A 20,024-nucleotide genomic window follows, 5' to 3' on the forward strand; every position below is an offset into this window, starting at 1 on the left:
TCTTCTTGAAAAACATGTTATCATATATCAAAAAATGATGACGAATGACTTTGTGAACCCATCAAACATACATGCATGCATATAGGAGTACTTCGAAATTAGTTAACGTGTTAAGCAGTGGCGGAGCTTGGGCCGAATTTGTGGAGGGGCAAATGGGCTGGAGGGGCAAGAAACATGCTTTTAGTCTGATTTTAACTGGGCATATGGGCTGAATACTAGAAGATATTTGCTAACTTTCTCATGGGCTGGGGGGCGATGGCCCAGGTTGCTCTCCACAAAGCTCCGCCACTGGTGTTAAGCATCCCAATGATGGCACGCACGTAATATCCTACAATTGTACTAGTAGTAGCAGCAGCAGCACTAGTGGTGGCAAATAATGTTTGCAAATTACGGCAAGAGTCAAACTCGATTGATCATGACATGAAGACGATGCACTTGCACTTGCACTTGCGTGCTACACCCCGGCCTATATGGCTATAAATACCACCCCAAGCAACCCAGGAAAAGCATCCCAAGCTAGCAAAGCCCACCTAGCGCTCAGCCACAAGCCAGTAGCCCAGTACGCTCTAGCTAGCTACTAGCGTTATCCACATAGCAATGGCGCCCTCCAAGCTCGCCCTCTTCCTCGCCATGAATCTGGTCCTCCTCGTGGCAGTGCATGGCTGCGGGTCGTGCGGCAACACACCGCCCGTCCCTGTCCCAAGCCCATCGATTGCCGTTCCACCGCCAGCTCCCCGTGCCGTCTCCGCCTTCCCCAGCGGCGGGGGCGGCACCTGCTCAATCGACACTCTGAAGCTGAAGGTTTGCGCCAACGTGCTGAACCTGCTGAAGCTCAACCTCGGCGTGCCGACGGACGAGCAGTGCTGCCCGCTTCTGAGCGGCCTCGCCGACCTAGACGCCGCCGTGTGTCTCTGCACTGCCATCAAGGCCAACGTCCTCGGCATCAAGCTCAATGTGCCCGTCGACCTCGTGCTCCTCCTCAACCAGTGCGGCAAGACCTGCCCCGCCGACTTCACCTGCCCTAGCTGATCCATCCATCACAAACCATGCATTTTTTACCTGCATCGCATCATCGTCGTCGTCGTACTCGTACTTACAATATTTTCTCGTATCCGCATGCACCTATATATTTTCTCGCAATTACAATATGGTAGTATATGTCAGTCGCGTGCATGCATGGGCTCCCTCGCAAGTGCATGCATGCTTCAGTTAGTCATTCCCCGTTATGGTATCTAAGTGCATGATTCAAGTATTTGTAAACGGGTATATGTACGTGGAATAAAATTTTGTTCAGGTTGTCTTTTTATTTATTTTTGTGCGGGTGTTCAGGTTATGTTAACTCGATCCGTGATGTGCCAGCTTGTATATATTGTACGAAGCATGATCAGATCCACAGCTCTTCACATGCGTTGGCTGCTACTTCATGTTTCTCATCGTGGCCACCTCTTCTTTCCTTTGCCAGTTACAAAAGCGCGGTAACGTTTTTAAGCTTGCCACGTGTTGGCGGCTACATCTTGTTTCTCATTGTGGCTACGAAGGTATTTCACAACGTACTGTTAGCTAAATCAAGGAAGGAAGAATCACTTAACAGCTTGGGGTACCCATATATCTGAAATTATCAACAAATATGAATCATATGATATCAAATATGTTGATCCATAAGAATGTATGCGTTAAACATATGCATACCTATTTATGTTGAGCATCAGATGTTTATATTAGCATATAATTTGTGGCTCTCTTTGGCTGGGTATGACTCGAGAATGTTTGAAAAAAGTGAAATGATGAAATTATGTAGAACAATATCCTACATGGTCCTTTTAGATGAATGAATTATTATCCTTGTAAAAAAATTCCAAGGATGTTCTCTATCATTTAAATTCCTGAGAAATTCAGGTCCAGTACCAAACCAACCTTTTTTGGCAAATAATTAATGTACTCACATCATTTGGATATACATGTCTTTGAGGAATGGGTACGTCGTCTTCAACATGCAACTTTACGAATATGTTGGTAAAAGTTTACAGATTGCAATATAATAAAGAAACTACAACAAATCTGGTGATATTATTTTCATCTAACCAACAATAATATTCCCCATGCATAGTCTGAGTTAAACTTGTTCAACTCTGACTTTGGTATTTCTAGAAAAACATATATTTCGAAAAGGAGGAGCAATTTTCTTCGGCATCTACCAGTGACTTCTTTGTTCCACTGTACCTTCCTCAATTTCATGATCATGTGTTACAAAATAGCCTACCTCGTTTACCTATTTGATCAATGGGAAATTTACATTTTTACCAGAGTAGGAGTGCTACCTATAATTATTTTATGTAATTCCATGAAATTATTGAAGGACATGAACTGTTTTCTTGCACTCTCACGTATCCCATACACTAGTTATGTAGGGGTTTTTTTCTGAGAAAGAATGCTTGTATTCAAACCACAAAAAAATACAAAGTCCTTGATCCATACAAGCACGCCCTAACACACGCACAAAAAATCGGAATAACAAAGAGTACCCTAAAACAACCAGTAAAACACGAAGATCGCAGGACCTCTGAAGACCCCTGCAACACAAACTCTGACGATATAATCGCTGCCACGATGCTCCTCCTTTTCTTCACTATCGCGCCAAAAATATAAGGACGCACATATGCATCCAACACGCATGCACCAGCCTTCGCCATATGTGGCTTTGAGTACCGATGTATGTGCCCCTTCCAGATGGAAGAGAACGAGGATCCGGTTCCGGCGCCGCTGTCTGGCCAACTGCGCGGGAAAAGCAGGATATCCCTCCAGCAACAGCACAAAGAAGGAGGAAGAAACGCAACAGGAAAACATACCAATGACGAGGAAGAAGAATCTCTGTCTCCACACAATCACCACCCATCTGAGGACCAACCATGCCAATGCCAGATGACCTCTAGACACCATAGCCTGCGACCTCGACGAGATCCGGGGATCCCTTATCCTGCTGGCTCCTAGGCGAAGGCATGAGCCCCGCCTGACCTTGAACGGAGCCCGAAGAAACTTATTCGGACGCGACGCCGCCGCAACGGACTCCCTCAACCCTAACCTACTATGAACCCATCCGACGCACAGATCTGAAGTAAGTAGTTGATCCCTACTACTTTATTTATCTCAACATGCACACATGCTACCTCATCAACATCACCACCTCAATTCTCTCAACATGTATGGGAAATGTTAGTTATAAACAATATGAAAATCTCATTTCATCAACCTCACTAATTTTAGTACCCGCAACATTCATGGAAAAAAAATACTTACATTCTTTAATATTTGCAACTATATACTAATAAAATAATATAAATAATATGTATTTTTAGTTTCCATTCTCATATTCAAATTCGAGACAACAAAACCCATCAAAATAATATATTGCAACCAATTCCTACAGCAACACGCGAGTATCATCTAGTAATTTATAAGGTTTTCTTGTTTGTACTTCTATAATTAAAGTTGCTGGAAAATAACTATAATTACACTGATCCCAGTCCCATAATTGTGGTCCTCTCTGCGCAAAATCCTCGGTACAAAATGGATACATGACTACTCCCTCCGTACACAAAAAATGACATTTTTTATGAACTTTTAAAGTTTTGACAACTCATTTTGTTTTTAGTTATTTGATGATAAACTTGAAAATCGTATGCATATATTTGTCTGGAGAAGTACTTCCGGTATATTTTTTTTTTGTTGTCACACACTTAATGAAATATAAATTTGCAGTCAAAGTTACATTTTGTGTCAATGAAAAAAATCACATTCTCGTGAATTAAATGAGTACAGCCGATAGGTAAATATGGACGAAGAGTGAAAAGGATAATTTTCTAGCTGACGTTGTTTTAGAGCGTAGGCGCTTGGCCGGCCATAAGAATGAGGCCCTTAAGTTTAAAGCTAGTACTAGTTCTAGAGTTTGCAGATACAAGCCACTAGAAGGCCATTAGAGCAAACGAAAAAGAAGGCAAGTGAAAATGGTTCGATACAAGCCACTAGAGCCAAAACAAGCGATGCAGCGCAAGCCACCGAGATTAGCCACTGGAGCTGATAAACTCGGTTTTCTAGCAGATGATCCTGATGAAATATATCAGTTTTTGGAAGGCCATTTGCGGTCTTTCCTGTAACTTAAATATCAATCGGATACGGGCACACATTCCCTTTCTTGGATCTCAGATTGTCAACTCTCTAGTTAGCGTCATAGTATGATCCCTTCTTGTAGCAGTCGATTTTACTCAATTTTTGTACCGATATGTGAAATTTTGGATGCATCCACATTATTAATATCCTAGTACATCTCTCGACCACATGTACAGCTAGATATCTAGAGCTTCTCTGCCGAACTGATGGAGATCGACGTGCATATATGTATCCTGCTAGCTTGGCAACCCTGCCGACATGAAAAGATAATTATATATACTCCCTGTGAACACTTGAGCGACCATAAAAAACTATATGGAAAGAGAATAATTCTGACCGGTAACACTCCCTCCGGTCCTTTTTAGTTCGCATATAAGATCTGACTGAAGTCAAGCCTCGTAAAGTTTGACCAACTTTATAGAAAAAAGTATCAACATTCACAATCTGAAATCAATATCAATAGATGTGTCATGACTTAAAGTTTCATATTGTATAACTTTAGCATGACAGATGTTGATATTTTTTCATATAAATACGGTCAAACTTTATGAAGTTTGACTTTAGAGAATTTTAATATGCAGAGTAAAAAGGACCGGAGGGAGTATATGTTAGAATTCCTGCACAGCACAGATTTCGAGACCACGACTACTTGCATGAATATATGGTCTATCAACTTGCGTGCTCCATGGATTGTAGGCAAACGACAAGCTAGTAATCCACCTGATAGCGTCCGATTGACGCGTGAAATGGGCAGCAGATTTGTCCAAAGAATCAGGAGTAACTGTACGTACGTAGAGCTAGCTATGGACTGATCGTGTGAAACGGAGAATAAAAAGGCCTCCATTGGCCACAGCATGGAGACGCTATGTTTGACCTAACAGCTAGTGTACTACATGCGTCCATATGCATCTGTAGCATATCTCTAGGGACGGAAATCCACGCCGTTGTTGCACCTCTCATTTTGCACTGAACCATCGGATGCGCAACGGCTGCTGCAAGACGACAAGTTCTTCTGCAAGGTCGGTGGGGAGCTGTCACAGCTGAACAATGGAATTGATCTCACTGTTGAATGAGTTACAACATTTTTTTTGTAGGTAGAATGAGTTACAACATGTTATACATATACATCCGTGGAGGAAACAGACTGCCGAGAGAGAAGGCACGCATGCCATGGGTTATCCTGAAGTTCAGGAGGCGACGTGCATCCGAGCATTCTTCTGTGCAAAACTATGTGTGTTACATGGTAACACACCCCCCCCCCCAGCTGACCGGAACGCCGTTTAGTAGGACGTAACGAAACTCTTGAAATACAGGAGAGGAGACACCGCGACAGTTGTACTTTGGTGAACAAATCTCCAAATTGAGAGCTCCAAGGAACATGAAGAACGCGAGCTTCACCGAGTGCCACGCGATCATGAACGAAGTGTAGATCAATCTCAATATACTTTGTGCGTTGATATTGAACTGGATTTGAAGCAAGATAGGAGGCGCTAATGTTGTTGCAGTAACAATTGTGCCCTGAGTAGGTGCTCGGCGCAACTCATGCTGGAGTTGCCGAAGCCAACGAGACTCGGGGACACACTTAGCCACACCGCAGTACTCTGCTTCGGCACTTGAACTCAACATGGTGACTTGCAACAGGAAAAAAAATCCTCACACGCCCCTAGCCATCCATTACTGTTGTCACTTTTCCTTTTACCAGATCGTGTGCCCTGGAACATGCACCAGATCGTGTGCTTTGAAACGTGCACTAGATCGTGTGCATCCCGGTGTAGCTGCTCCTGAAGATGCGTTCTAACAGTCCCGATGACCGAGTGAGAGGATGTGATGTCATACGTCTGCATGCCCTATGCATCAGCGACGAACTCGGCAGCGAGGTCAGACGTCGGTTAGGCGATGGGCGCCGGTGAGGTGAGCGAGAGCCCCGCAATGTCGTAGCTATGGACGTCATTCGCATTGGCTTCTACGATTCACAATTTGCTTGCTTTGCTAAACAACGCACGTTAGAGCACTGGGACGCCACGACCTTGTCTCGTGCCAGTAGCTAATCCTGCAGCGCCACCTCCCACGACCTCATGTTTACTGGCAACAGCGCCAACGTGATCGACTCCCAACATGAGAACATTGCGATGGAGATTGTTAATCCGCATCGGTAATGACGATCGATCGAGGAGGTTGACGGGATAGATGATTTTAGTTTACGTCTGGGAGCCATGGATCACGTATTGTGATGGGTCGTCTCATTCATGAATGCCGCGACCAGCACTTGTATGTCTCCATGATTGTGGCCATGGCGTTGGATTGCGAGTCGTAGCTGTGGTGTCCCACTATTTATGGGTGTGTTGGACAGGCTAAGAATTTCACGTCCCACACATTTTGATCATGGATACGGCATGACGATACGAAACGGGGAGGCCAGATGAAACGGACAAAAACAACATATGGAAGTTCCTCATCAGATTGTGGGTTGATGTCTAGAAACACCAGGGTGGTTTTGTGTCAAAGTGCATAGCGGACTAAGAACATGAACCAATAGTAGCACCTCCTTTTATTTGTAGTTAATAGATGTGGCTGGAATTTTTGTGCAAGAAACGGACTCAAATTTCATTGCAAACCCTTAAACCTGGCCTAATTTGGGAAAATTAGTCTGGAGCCTCCATGCCTCCTCTGAGTAGGCTTCTAGCGGGCGTCGCATGCTTCTGCTTTGATCCAAAGGGTGTCTGAAGCTCTAGGCGTGCTGTTACGTGGCATTGTTCTATTCCGAAGAGTGTCTAGAGCCTTAGGGTGGACTTTGAGTTGTTGGTTGCACATTTCTGGAACAGCTGGGAGGCACTCAGAGCCTCTGAGCAGACTATTAGCTCAAAGGCGCATACTTATGTACTAGCCCGGAGGGCATCCGGAGCCTCCGGTCTATGTCTCGTCGAAAGATGGTTTCAACACATGTTGCCCTGTCTTTTGGCAAGGTTGTCCTGGAAAAAAAATCATGCTCCAAATCATATTTTAAGGACAATGTCAACATGAGATTACCAACTTGAATGCTCTTGAACTTGACCTTCTCATGTTGTGCTCTTACTACCCTCATATTGTTTCGTCTCTCTCTATGGCTTTCAAAGTAACCAAATATCCATCAATGACGTCATCAATATTATGTAACATCAAGGAAAATCCACTATCGATAAATCACTTTGTTTCGCCAATCTCAAAAATACATATTTACATCTATGTAAAATGGCTTCATGTCCATACACAAGCTCATATGGAGTTGCGTTTGTAGCACCATGCCCTGAGATTCTATGTGCACATAAAGCCTCAGACAACACCTCATGTCATCTCTTGGATTATCTTCTATCTTCTTTTTATTGGGCTTGATTAGTATCTTATTGCTAGATTAAACTTGTACCTTATCTTAAGCATTAGTGTATGGAAAATAATTGAGCAATTTTATCTTATATGATCCGGCAATTTCTTTCACTTGTATTGAGATAAACAATGAACCTTGATTCGCATTTTATGTATGAGGAATACCGAATCTTTGAATAATGTGCTAATTCACGAATTGAATTACCACTCAATGTGTCAAATTCTTGAGAATAATAATGAAGTTTCCAAATCACACCCAATGTGTCAAACTACTTGGTGAAATAATCAATATCTACTAACACCCATCAGATGCCCCTTGGAACAACAATAATGAATTTTCCAAATAAAATTGAATCCCCATCCTCTGTGCTGGCACAACTTGACAATAGGGAGTAATGTTGCAGCAGGAGCAATTTGAATATCAGACCAAAATTACAAGCTTCACACCATTTATGTTACTTATTAAAGGAATCGTCAATCATTATCAGTCAAAAGAATGCAACACACCGTAACAACCACTTTATCTTGTGCCTCGACTGAGTACCACAAATGCCCCCATGTACCTCTCCCATAGCAATTCTAGCTTGGTCCTCATCAAAGTACTTCAAAATAATATGGTAAATATTCGAATGATAAAGATCATCATCAAATGCATATTTTGAAAGCCATCCGTCAAACCCTTGTGTCCACCTCAACTATAGGCTTCCTCCAAACATTGTGTTCTCCCGCATCAGATTTTTCAATAGTGGTCGAAGTGGTGTGCTCTAGTCCAACATTTCCAATATTGGTGAGAATAGCATAGAATATTGAGAAATGTGAAATACACCACGATCAATATGGTAACTAGATGCTTGTTGTGTCAACTCATTTGCTCTCATGTTTTCATATCGAGATATGTGAGCAATACTAAAGCAATTCATGGTGGAATTGTATCAAATATAAATATTTAGTGATTCATCAAAACATGGGTTAACCATGGATATTTGTTGCACTACAAATACCAATCACAAAAATACTTAATATGTGTGTGGCACCTACAACAACCAAAAGCTCAAAACCGGTAAACCAATGCTTTTATATTAGGCCTGATTGGTCGTGGAAAAATATCCTAAGCATCATGAGGCTTGAAAAACAGTGCTAATGAGGACAAATATAAACAACACCAACACCTTGAACAATGCTACAAACTGAACCATGAAAATATAATCTTCATCTTACTAGAGAAACAATGTTAATACCAACATTCTGCATGTGTCAATCGGATGCTCAACAATAAAGTGCGATTTGGCTTTTCATAGATTTCGAACATTGATAAGTCAAATCATACTCAGTGAAAGCATAGCCCCCCTTACTAGTTCTACCACTAATAAGAATTGGTCTATGCAACATATTTTTTTAACACAATATAGACGCAGATGCTCATGCATACACACATACACTCAGCCCTTTGAACGCAGGCATGCACACCCTACCCCTATGACGGCACATCATCTTGAGACTGGCGAATTCGCCACAGACGCCTTCGTAGTTGGCGAGAACTTCTCCTCCAACTGAACGCACATTGCCGAAAAGCCAGAAATAAATCCAGAAAAATGCGAACATCAATATCAAGTCTAGGACTTTAACTCTGGTGGGATGGGATACCACTTTCCTCCTAACCGTCCAGCCATCGGTTGGTTCATCTATGCATTATATATTTAATGTCATCGCTTGACAAGCTACTATGCGAACACTAGATAACGGATAATGTCTCAACTTTGTGCAGCATATTACAGACATAGGAATACTTTACAACAAAATGTATACCTTGTTTCTGTCTTCATTAGGCGTTGATTCAAATAAGTGATATCATGAGTATTATTTTTTTGTGTAAATGAACACTTTTTTTCGGGTATGTGATGAACTTTTTGTTTCTTGTATATGAACGTCTTTTCATTTCTCTACAAAATTACTTCCAATTTATAAAAGTGCTTTTGTTACAACATTGTTGAACCGGTTAACAACAGCAACAACAATTATTATTATTATTATTATTGTTGTTGTTGTTGTTGTTGTTGTTGTATGATTTTTTTTCTCTTATTCAAACCACTTTTTTCACATTTTGTCTGCAGATGTGCTAAATAAACAAAAGTGTTAATGGGCCGACGCATGGAGCGAGTGGGGTGCATGTTTCCTCAACTATCTCATGTATTAAGGAGCAAGAGGGCTCATAGCCTCATACCCTCGGTATGAGCCACAAAGATATAGGCCACACTTGCCTCTAGCATTTATGACATAGGTTGTGGACCAATAACATTGGTTTTTTTTCGTTTTTGAGATATTTTGGATTTTATGCAATTTTCTCTGGATTGCCTTTTCTGGTTTTCCTTTTTTAAATTTTAAATTTTTTCTTTTGTTTTTTTCTACTTTCCTTTTCCTCTTCCTTTTTGAAAATATATATATTTCTTAAAATAGAATGATTTATTCGAACGTTTAAACCCTTTGTAAAGTTTGTAAAGTTAAATTTATAACATAATACATATTATTTATAAAAAATGCACCAAATATTTACAAAATATTCAAATGTGTAAACCCTATGTAAGAGTTTGACATTGTGATGTTTTATTAACTTTCAGTGCGAGGCTGCGTTTTCGATGATACAAGACACTTTGGTGACTTCGCCAATGTGTCAACTCCACAATTTTGATCCAATTTTCAGTAGGCGTTGTGTGAGTGCATGTGCATGGTGGTGTAAGTTTGTGCATGCGTACATCCACGTTAATCGGTATTTCTAAAAAATGTTTGAGCATTTTTTAAATGCTATGTTTTAAAAAACATCCAAAAAATATTAACATTTTTAGATTTATATATAAACATTTTCTTATCACGTGGGAATATTTTATAAAATTATTTGAACATTTTTCAATACATGAACACTTTTCAATTATATTAACATTTAAAAACATAAATGCTAAAAATCTAACATCGGATTCTTAAGCATGGCAAACTAAATGTTTCTATTGCAAATTATATTATCAAGAGTATATAAATTTCCTTTAGCAAGCATGATAATCCCTAGCAAAAGACTAAACATGAGACAGATTTGCCATGCTTGCTATAGGAAATTGCTATTCTTGTGACAACATAACTTGCCACCTGAAGTGTTTGATTTGCCATGCTAAAAAATAGACGTTTGATTTGTGGACCATCCATTAAAAAATAAGAATTTTTTAAAAAAAATTATGTTAACATTTTATTTATTTATTTTAGTCTGGTGGACAGAACTTTACCAGAAGAATTCAAATGAATGAGTTGTAACATGACAACAATACAAAACCAGTTACGTGTGGTCAATGCTCTTGTGGGTGGGCCCATGTGGTTGACGACGCGTGCGACTAGTATTGCCCGCCAACGCCATCATATAGATGTGACCGGTATGGGAGCACATTGTGGGTTTTAGATGATGGTGGACTCCTCTGAAAAAAGAGATGATGGTGGGCTCACAACTTGGGGAAGCACGACCGAAAGCCAAATCCCATATAGCGCCTTAAGCGGCGGTTTTAGTATCTTTTGCAAATCGGTGAACACCCTCGATATGGAACGGGCCGGCCCAGGTAAGTCATGAAGCGGGGAAGTTTGTCTGGGTTTAGTGAAACTTCTGCAAGCTTCCCAAACCCAGTTTTTGGAAGCTTCTACAAGATTTGGTTGGGTTATTTCTATTTTTTTCTAAAGCAGCTTTTGTTTTGTTTTTATTTCATTTTTTCCTCTTTCTTCTTTACAAATAATTGAATTTTATAGAAATTCTTCAACTTTTATAAATTCTTACAATTTTCTCAAATGCTAACAAAATTGTTTTCAAATTTCATGAACTTTTTTTAAATCTGCAAGCCATTTCAGTTATGCTAACTTTTAGTGAACTTTTCTCAAATCAACCAAAATTTTAGGTTTTGGCAATTTCAATTCTTTGAAAAAGCATGAACTTTTTTAAATGTTATGAACATTTTTTCGTTTTTACTAACTTTTTTTAGTGAACTTTTCAAACTTCATGATTTTTTTTTCAAATTTATGATTTTCGTATGGAAAATCCCTTAATTGTTTCCAAATTCATGATCTGTATTTTCCAAATTCATGATCTGTATTTTCCAAATTTAGGAACAAATTTTAAAATTCAGAAAAATTTCTTAAATTCCTCAACCTCTTCAATTTTGTGAAGATTTTTCAAATTCGTGAACCTTTTTTTCAAATTCAAGAACTTTTTCGGATTTGACAACATTTTCTTGAATTCAGGAACTTCTTTATAGCACGTGCTCGCAAGGGCAAAACGCTAGCAAGCAGCCCTGCATAGAGATGGATCAAACGAGCCACATCGTATGAGAGCTAAGGAAAGAGCACTTGTATGGCGAACTATATGGGCTACATGCCACTAGGGGAGCGTGTGACCACCAGTACTCTCTTCGTGGCGCTTCAGGCGCCAATGAGGATGAAAAACGAAAAAAAGTGAAAGCACGACCGGAGGGCAACAAACGTTTCCGCGTGTGGCCAGCCCAGTAACATGTTTTTTACCCTTTGTTCTTTTCTCCGTACTATCTCTAGTTCTTTTTTTTCGTTTTTCATTTTAATTTCCCTTTTTATTTTACATTTTCCTTTTTTGTTTTCCATTTTTTACTTTCATGTCTTATTTTAAAAAATAAGAATACTAAGAACTTTTGAAATCACATGAATATATAATCTGACACACTTGAGAACAACCTGTCTAAAATATATGAACTTTTTTCACAATTATGAATATACGCTATTGCCTTTCATATGTAGGAATATTTTTTTTGCAAATACATGAACCTTCTATATTTAGACACAAAATATTATTTCTTTTTATATAAATATTTGTCTACGTATTATATATTGATATTGAGAGGATTTCTAAAATTAGTAAATAAAAAAATTTGTGAGAAAAATAAACTCATTTTTGCATTTTATAAAACAAATAAGTTAAATGGGAATCACCATTTGCTGGCATAATTATATAAATGGATTGTTGACCTAGTGCTCGCATAGTTGCCACTTAAGGTGGTATATAGGGGCTTCCAGGCACGAGCGCTCTACCAAACGAGTTCTAAAAAAAGGAGACGAACGGTCTACCTTATCTCAGCTAGCCCTCCATTATCATGGGAAAATATCCAGTGCTCCACTCGTCTACTGCTTAAAATTTTGAATTTAAATGTTTCAATTTTTTTTGATATTTTTTATGAATGTTCACTAGACATGTATCTACAATCAATAGAGATGATCCAAACTCAAAATATACATTGGGAAACAAAAAAGAGAAATCTTTATGTGAATAGTGTCATTTTAGCCGAGTTTGTCTTTTTTGTTTATCAATGTAAATTTCGAGTTTGGATCTGATTTAGAGGTTATGGACACATGTCCCATGAACATTCATTAAAAAAAATCAGAGTCTGTTTGAAACTTTTGAAATTGCTTTTTTACACATTGGAGCACGGGAGCACCAAAGTGTTGGGAGACACGAGGATATTGTACCCAACCATTACAACTCCTTATCTAATAGATATAAACACTAATTTTTGTCTGAATATTTTGCATGCATGCATGTGAAAGTAAGCCATCGAAATAGATATAGCTGCGGATTAATATGGTGGTATCTCTATTTTCATGTAAATTAATTTGTTAGCTTGCAAACTAATATAGTGATATGTAGATAAAGTGGATATATTTCTCACTTGCACTATATCTTAGTTACCAAGACCTTTTTGTATCCTTATTACCTAAAATTGCACAATGTCTAGCACAAAGATTTAGTATTGAAAGTGCACACTTTTATTAGAACGAAATTGCAATCTTAGGGTGCATGATTATTTATTTATTTGCGGGAAAAACTCGATCTATTCATCAAACTGTATGGCAGTTTAAAGAACATCAAAAGTAACAAAAATTGCATTCATGTCTGTAGACTACCCAGCGACGACTGCAAGCACTGGAGCAAAACAAAGGTGTGCCTCCATCATCAACCCTCCCTCACAGGAGATGGGCAAACCTTGTTTTAGTAGACAATCAAAAAGACGTCATGCTAAGGCCCCACAGGACCAGCGCACCAGAACAGCAACCGTCACCGATGAAGAGAAGCGTAGATCGGAAGGACGAATATGTAAACACACGAACATGGACGAATGAAGACCGGACCCACACGGATCTACCGATGAAAAAACACCGATTGAATCATGCATTATCCGCTGGAGACACACCTCCACGCGCCTTCTAACAATGCGAGACGCACTGCCAGTGCAAGTTAGGGAGAACCTTATTCCATATTCAGGAGTCGTCGCCGCTTCCCTTCCTAAGCAGGACACAAATCGTAAATAAACTTTAAAACACCTAAAAACGAAGCAGGAGCCCTCCCGCCAGCATGGGCCAGGATCCACCGTGCTTCCATAGCACTAAGGCCACATGGGACAAGACAAGGAAACCCTAGATGCATGGGAATCACTCGTGGGGGAGGATAAAAATGTTCATAGAGCCTTCCAATGCTAGTTAACAGCATGCGTGTACGATTTATGTGAAACGAGATGGGGATGATGATGATTAAGTGTTTAGGAAAAACCTAATGTCATATATTAAAATTCACCAGACATTACAAACAACCATGAAAAAAAAAGATAACGCTCAAAGACTTGGGGGTGCCGAGGTCTTCTTCCTCCTGCATCTACCGGCGCCACGCCGTGCTCATAGGCCGATCCCTTCTCTGGGCCTCCGCATTGATGAAGCAATTTTTTTGAAACCCCAAGAGCTTGTAGAAGCAGTGGAAGTCATTGATGCAGATTGACGCTGGCAACCACGATCAGCGAAGCAAATCATCAACTAGAAGAAAAGAACGCCGAAAAGGGCCTGTAGAAATTCCCTCTTTTGCAAAAAAAAGCATCTGAATCTTTCGTAAAAGTTCATCAAAAGTACAAAATATCCCAAACATAATAAAAATTACATCGAGATACTTAGACCACCAAACGACCAATTCTACCATCAAAACTAGCCGCCGATGCGCCGCGGTTGCTGCTCCCATACTAGAGCCGGCTTGACCTTGTCAATGATAGTCGGGAAGCTAAGGACTAGCGCCCTAGAGCAGCAATCGTCGTCGTTGAAACCTTGAACTAATCCGAAGTGCCTGGCACCATAACTCGCCACCGCACTCGCACTATGAGAAACCCTACCGGAGCTTGTATATTCCGTCCAGATGAACAAACTATAGGAGAATTGGAGTGTGGTAGATCAACTCGACAAAAAAGCGCTGCCATCCTCCCAAACACTGCCCTGCAAAGAGTAAAAACCCTAACCTAACCTAGTCAGAGCAGAAGCACCGGGAGTCCCCTCTCAGTCATCGGCCGCTAGAGAGGTAGGTAGAGGGGAGGATAATCCACGGGCCTATAGAAACTCTAAAGACCATGAAAGTCGGTCAAATCCAGACAAATCCATCGAGAACTGAAACCGACCGGATCCCACAATATCCACTAGAGACACAAAACCACAAGCTCTCCGTCGGTGATAAGCACACAAATGGAACAGGATAGGGTGTGGAAGACAATATTTTGAAACTAAAAAAGTGTCGCCGCCACGCCGTCCCGAACCAAATACAAAGACTCCCAAAAGACAAAGCTGAGACAAATTTTCCATGTTGTTTTACGCCAAGTCCAGATCTGAGATCAAACCTAGAGCCGTCCAGGGCCATATGCCGACGTCGTCTTCTCCGATGGCCTAGCTCGGCCAGGCCGCCATAGAAACACACGTGCTGGATATGTCCGGCCGCTATCGGCTTCACCAGCGGGGCCGTTAAGCATGGCCTGACGAAGGCTTCCAGTTGAGCTCTCATCTCCTCCGACCGAAGCAGCCCTCCAAGACCTCCAAAACATGCCAGCAAACCGTAGAACTAAGGCTAGATGTGATGAGGTAGGTCAACGCAGCGCCGACAGAAGGCAGGGAAATCCTGGACACCTGGGAGTCGCTTGTGGGGGAGGAGAAAAATGTTTCCTAGAGGCTATCAATGCTAGTTAACAATATTTTGCGTGTATGATTTATGTAAATGAGATGGGGTGATGATGATTAGGTGTTGATCCAAAGAATAGTGAAGACGACTGAAATTAAAATTTTATTCTAGATGGTCCATAATAGACAATTATCAATTTCTTCACGAGCCCTTGTTCACACGGCCAGGTCCCTCTCCATCACAGGAATATTGTAAGCTAGCTATAATGGTATAATTCTTTTGTCAGTATTGGGATTATTTGTTAGCGCACACACTGCCCACTGGGCCGGATTGACTAATAATTCGAGCTAGCTGTAGCGTACTCGTCCATGCATGCATGTGCTGGTAGTAGCATGCATGTGCATGCCCACATGGAATGAAAACGTACGACGTAATAGTTTCCTATTTTGTCTCTGATGACCTGAACATCAGGTTAGCCAGCTCGAAGCTCTGCATGATATATCCCAATTGTCATATACATACTATGTCTGCTTCTACTCCGTTCATTTCTAAATGTCATACATACTATGTCTGCTTCTACTCCCTTCATTTCTAAATATAAGTCTTTTTAAAGATTTCAATGCGAACTACATATACAGATGTATATAGACATAGTTTACAGTGTAGATTCACTCATTTTAGTTATGTGTAGTCTATATTGAAATTTCTAAAAAGACTTATATTTAGAAACGGATGGAGTATATTACTGTTCATATTATATTTTTCTATCAAATTTTCTAGGAAAAGCTCTCGTGTTTCTGTTCGTTAGCAAACGAGTTAAGCTCCAGTAATGGTACACACGTAACATCCAACAATTGTGTACTAGTAGTGGTGGTTGAGCATATTTTTTGCAAATTGCGGCAAGAGTCAAATTGGAATGATCATGACATGAACGATGCAGTTGCACTTGGGCGCTGCACCCCGGCCTAGCTATAAATAACACCCCAAGAAACCCAGGAAAAGCATACCAAGCTAGCAAAGCCAACCTAGCTCAGCACAAGCCAGTACACTCTAGCTAGCTACTAGCTTCGTAGCAATGGCGCCCTCCAAGCTCACCCTCTTCCTCGCCCTGAGCCTGGTCCTCGTGGGAACCTCGCACGGTTGCGGATCGTGCGGCAACACGCCGTCCGTGCCAGTCCCAACGCCGCCGATCGCCGTACCACCGCCAGCCGTCCCTGTGCCAACCCCGCCGATCGCCGTGCCCCCGCCGGCCGTCCCAGTACCAACCCCGCCAATCGCCGTGCCCCCGCCGGCCGTCCCAGTACCAACCCCTGGCGGCGGCGGCACTTGTTCGATCAACACGTTGAAGCTGAGCGCGTGCGCCAACGTACTGAACCTGCTGAAGCTCAACCTCGGCGTGCCGGCGAGCGAGCAGTGCTGCCCGCTGCTGAGCGGCCTCGCCGACCTCGACGCAACCGTGTGCCTCTGCACAGCCATCAAGGCCAACGTTCTTGGCATCAAGCTCAACGTCCCCGTCGACCTCGTGCTGCTTCTCAACCAGTGCGGCAAGACCTGTCCCGCCGACTTCACCTGCCCCAACTAAATCCATGGATACGTCGATCGATCTACATATGACAAACCATGCATGTTGTACATGCATGCGTACTCGTCGCCCCGTGCATGCATGCATGCTTACGTTTTCTTTGTTCCACTGAGTATGTATAAGCTAGTCATCGATCATTGTATCCCGTACGTTATGGTATCTAGATGATTCGCATATTTGTAAAAGTATATACATACTTGTACACGTACGTGGAATAAAAAGTTTGTTCAAGTTGTGTTAGCTAGACCCGTGATCATAATCGGATCCACACCTTTTCGCATGCATTGGCTACATCTCCTTTCTAATCAAGGTCTCTCTTCTTTCCTTTTCTACCAGTTACTAAGAGCAACTCCAACGCAGATCACCGAATCGATCGCAAATGTTCGCACTGAATAGTATGGACATTTTTGGTCATCCAACGACTGCCACGAACTGTCCGCGGACAGTAGGCTAGACGGTCCAGACGTCCAAATTTCCTCAAACCTGCACCAAACCTAGGGGAGCCTTCAGGAATCCGGACAGGCTGCGGAAACGCCAACAAAACCTCGCACCCCCCCCCCCCCCTCCACACACACACACAAATCCACGTTGCCCTCTGCCCCTTCTGTCTCCTCTCTCCATTGGAAAAGTGGCGCCATTCTGAAGCCGCACCTCATGCAAACAGCGTATCTACCATGCAGCACGGTGCCAAATACTATTGTTCTACCTATAGCCAACGAAGGGTCATCACACCACACCCTAGGCCGAGGCCCTGCTTGCCTGTGGCGTGGCACTGCCCCTGCGCCTGGCTGTCCCTGGACACGTCCAAACGTGTCCGTGGGCATTTGTGGTGTGCGGTTTGGCGACCTGTGTTGGATGTTGCCTAACTTGCTAGTAACATGATTGAGATGTTGTTGAAAGCTTAGGCAGCACGACAAAGAACCATGGATCCATCGAAACAGAAGGATGGTGTGGGTAATGTGATGATGGGGTCGATAAATAGAACTGTAAAACATTTCCACGTTAAAGCGAGTAAATTCTATTTGAACCAGACATTTATGAGATTGCAACACTTCGACTTAAAATTTATCATTGGGGTGATCTGAAACATATTTTACCTTCATCACACCGAACAAAATTTAAGGGATGACTCCATCGGTTTTCACAATACGGTCTCACGCAACAGGTCAAGATAAAACCTGGTTTAGAGTGTCTTGGATAAAAAAAATCTGGCCCCAAGAATATCACAATACCTGGTTTAACGAAATGTACTACTGCAATGAAGTCGTTCACAATCACAGCTTGGTGTCTTATAAATCATGAGAGAAAGAACTACTTAACTGCTTGGGGATACCATACCTAAAATAAGGAATAGCTACTCACCATTTTTTTGCGGGGGATAGCTACTCATCATATGATCCAAATATATCTGTACATACAAATTTATGTACGAAACTTATGGATATTATTTATTTATCTAGAGAAACATGTGTTTTTATTAGCATAGATTCCGTGTCCCCCGTTGGATAGGGGATTACTCGAGAAAGTTTCAAAGAATGAAATTATGTAGTGAAATATCCAACATGGTCCTCTTGATGAAATTATGTAGAGAAATATCCTACACGGAACTTTTGGTAGAAAAAATATGATCCTTGTAAAAATTCCATGGACATTCACTATCATTTAAATTCCTAAAAAAATGGCACGTATCACATTGACCACTTTTGATTATATCATATACTCCAGTCATTTGGAAATACATGTATTTTAGAAATTGGTATTCCCTCCAACATGAAACTTTGATCGTTGCTTTTCATATGACAAATACTGAGGTAAAATTATATAGATTGAAATATTGCATTTTTACAACAAATATACTGATATTATTTTCAGCTAACCAATATTAATATTTCCCATACATATTGTGAGTCAAAGTTGTTGAAAATTGACTTTGGTCATTTCTAGAACAACATGTATTTCCAAATGGGGGAACATTGTTCTTCGGCAACTAGCAATGGAATATTGTTCCTATTAGGATGTGTTACAAATAGGCTACCTCATTTAATTATTTGATCAATAAGAAATTGTTATCTTTGCAAGAATAGAACTGCTATCTATAAGAATTTAATGGAATTTTTGAGTGAAATGGACTTCTTTTTTTTACACTATTCCGTGTTTATGAGGTTTACATATTTTTACTTATAGGATGGTAAAATCATTTGCAGGAAAATAAATAAAAATTGTATTGAGTCCAGTACCTTGATTTTGGCCCTTTTTGCATAGCATCCTCGGTACAGAAGGGCATACACGAGAAAATATGTACTCCCTCCGTATAGGCACAAAAAGGACTGCTATATATATTTGCCTCAAAGAAGTACTCCAGAATATAGTAATTTTCCTGGTTGTCTTATATTGAAATATAAACTTGTGGCCAAAAGTGCATTCCTTGTCGATGTAGAAAACACCACATTTTGGTGAACTAAAAAAAGGTAAATATGGACATAGACTGAAATCTATCAATATCCGTGAGAAACGGCCATTCTCTAGCTGCTGATCCTAAAATATAAGTTCTTTGTAAGGTCTTCTGCGCTCCGTTCTATCACTGGAATACTGATCAGATACGCTCTCCCTTTCTTTAATCTCAAGCTGTCAACTCTCTAGTTAGGGCCAAAGTCTTGAAAATGGCCCCTTGTTGTAGCAGTCGAACCGACTCAATATTTGTACATATATGGGAAATTCAAGCAGACAGAGAGAGCAAGTTTTGGATGCATCCACATCAGTATATCCTAGTACATCGCTCGCTCACATGTACAACTAGATATCTAGAACTTCTCTGCCTAACTGATGGAGATCGACGTGCATATGTGTGTCTTGCTAGCTAGGCAACCATGCCGACATGGAAAGATATATCCATGTGAACGTTTGATCGACCATACAAAACTACAAGGAAAATATACTAGAATAAATCTG

The 20,024-nt window shown here is 41.0% G+C and overlaps 2 protein-coding genes across 2 annotated transcripts; both read left to right on the forward strand.

Moving 5' to 3' along the window:
• The first annotated feature begins 505 nt into the window (after positions 1–505).
• Positions 506–1,306, forward strand: LOC125506473 (cortical cell-delineating protein-like). The gene has a single exon (XM_048671280.1). It carries the CDS (start codon positions 598–600, stop codon positions 1,027–1,029), a length of 432 nt encoding a protein of 143 aa, XP_048527237.1. The 5' UTR covers positions 506–597; the 3' UTR covers positions 1,030–1,306.
• A 15,186-nt stretch (positions 1,307–16,492) lies between these two features.
• LOC125506474 (cortical cell-delineating protein-like) lies at positions 16,493–17,319 on the forward strand. The gene has a single exon (XM_048671281.1). It carries the CDS (start codon positions 16,569–16,571, stop codon positions 17,073–17,075), a length of 507 nt encoding a protein of 168 aa, XP_048527238.1. The 5' UTR covers positions 16,493–16,568; the 3' UTR covers positions 17,076–17,319.
• The last annotated feature ends 2,705 nt before the right edge of the window (positions 17,320–20,024 follow it).

The sequence above is a fragment of the Triticum urartu genome, chromosome 5, assembly GCF_003073215.2.
Source record: "Triticum urartu cultivar G1812 chromosome 5, Tu2.1, whole genome shotgun sequence".
Classification (NCBI taxonomy): domain Eukaryota; kingdom Viridiplantae; phylum Streptophyta; class Magnoliopsida; order Poales; family Poaceae; genus Triticum; species Triticum urartu.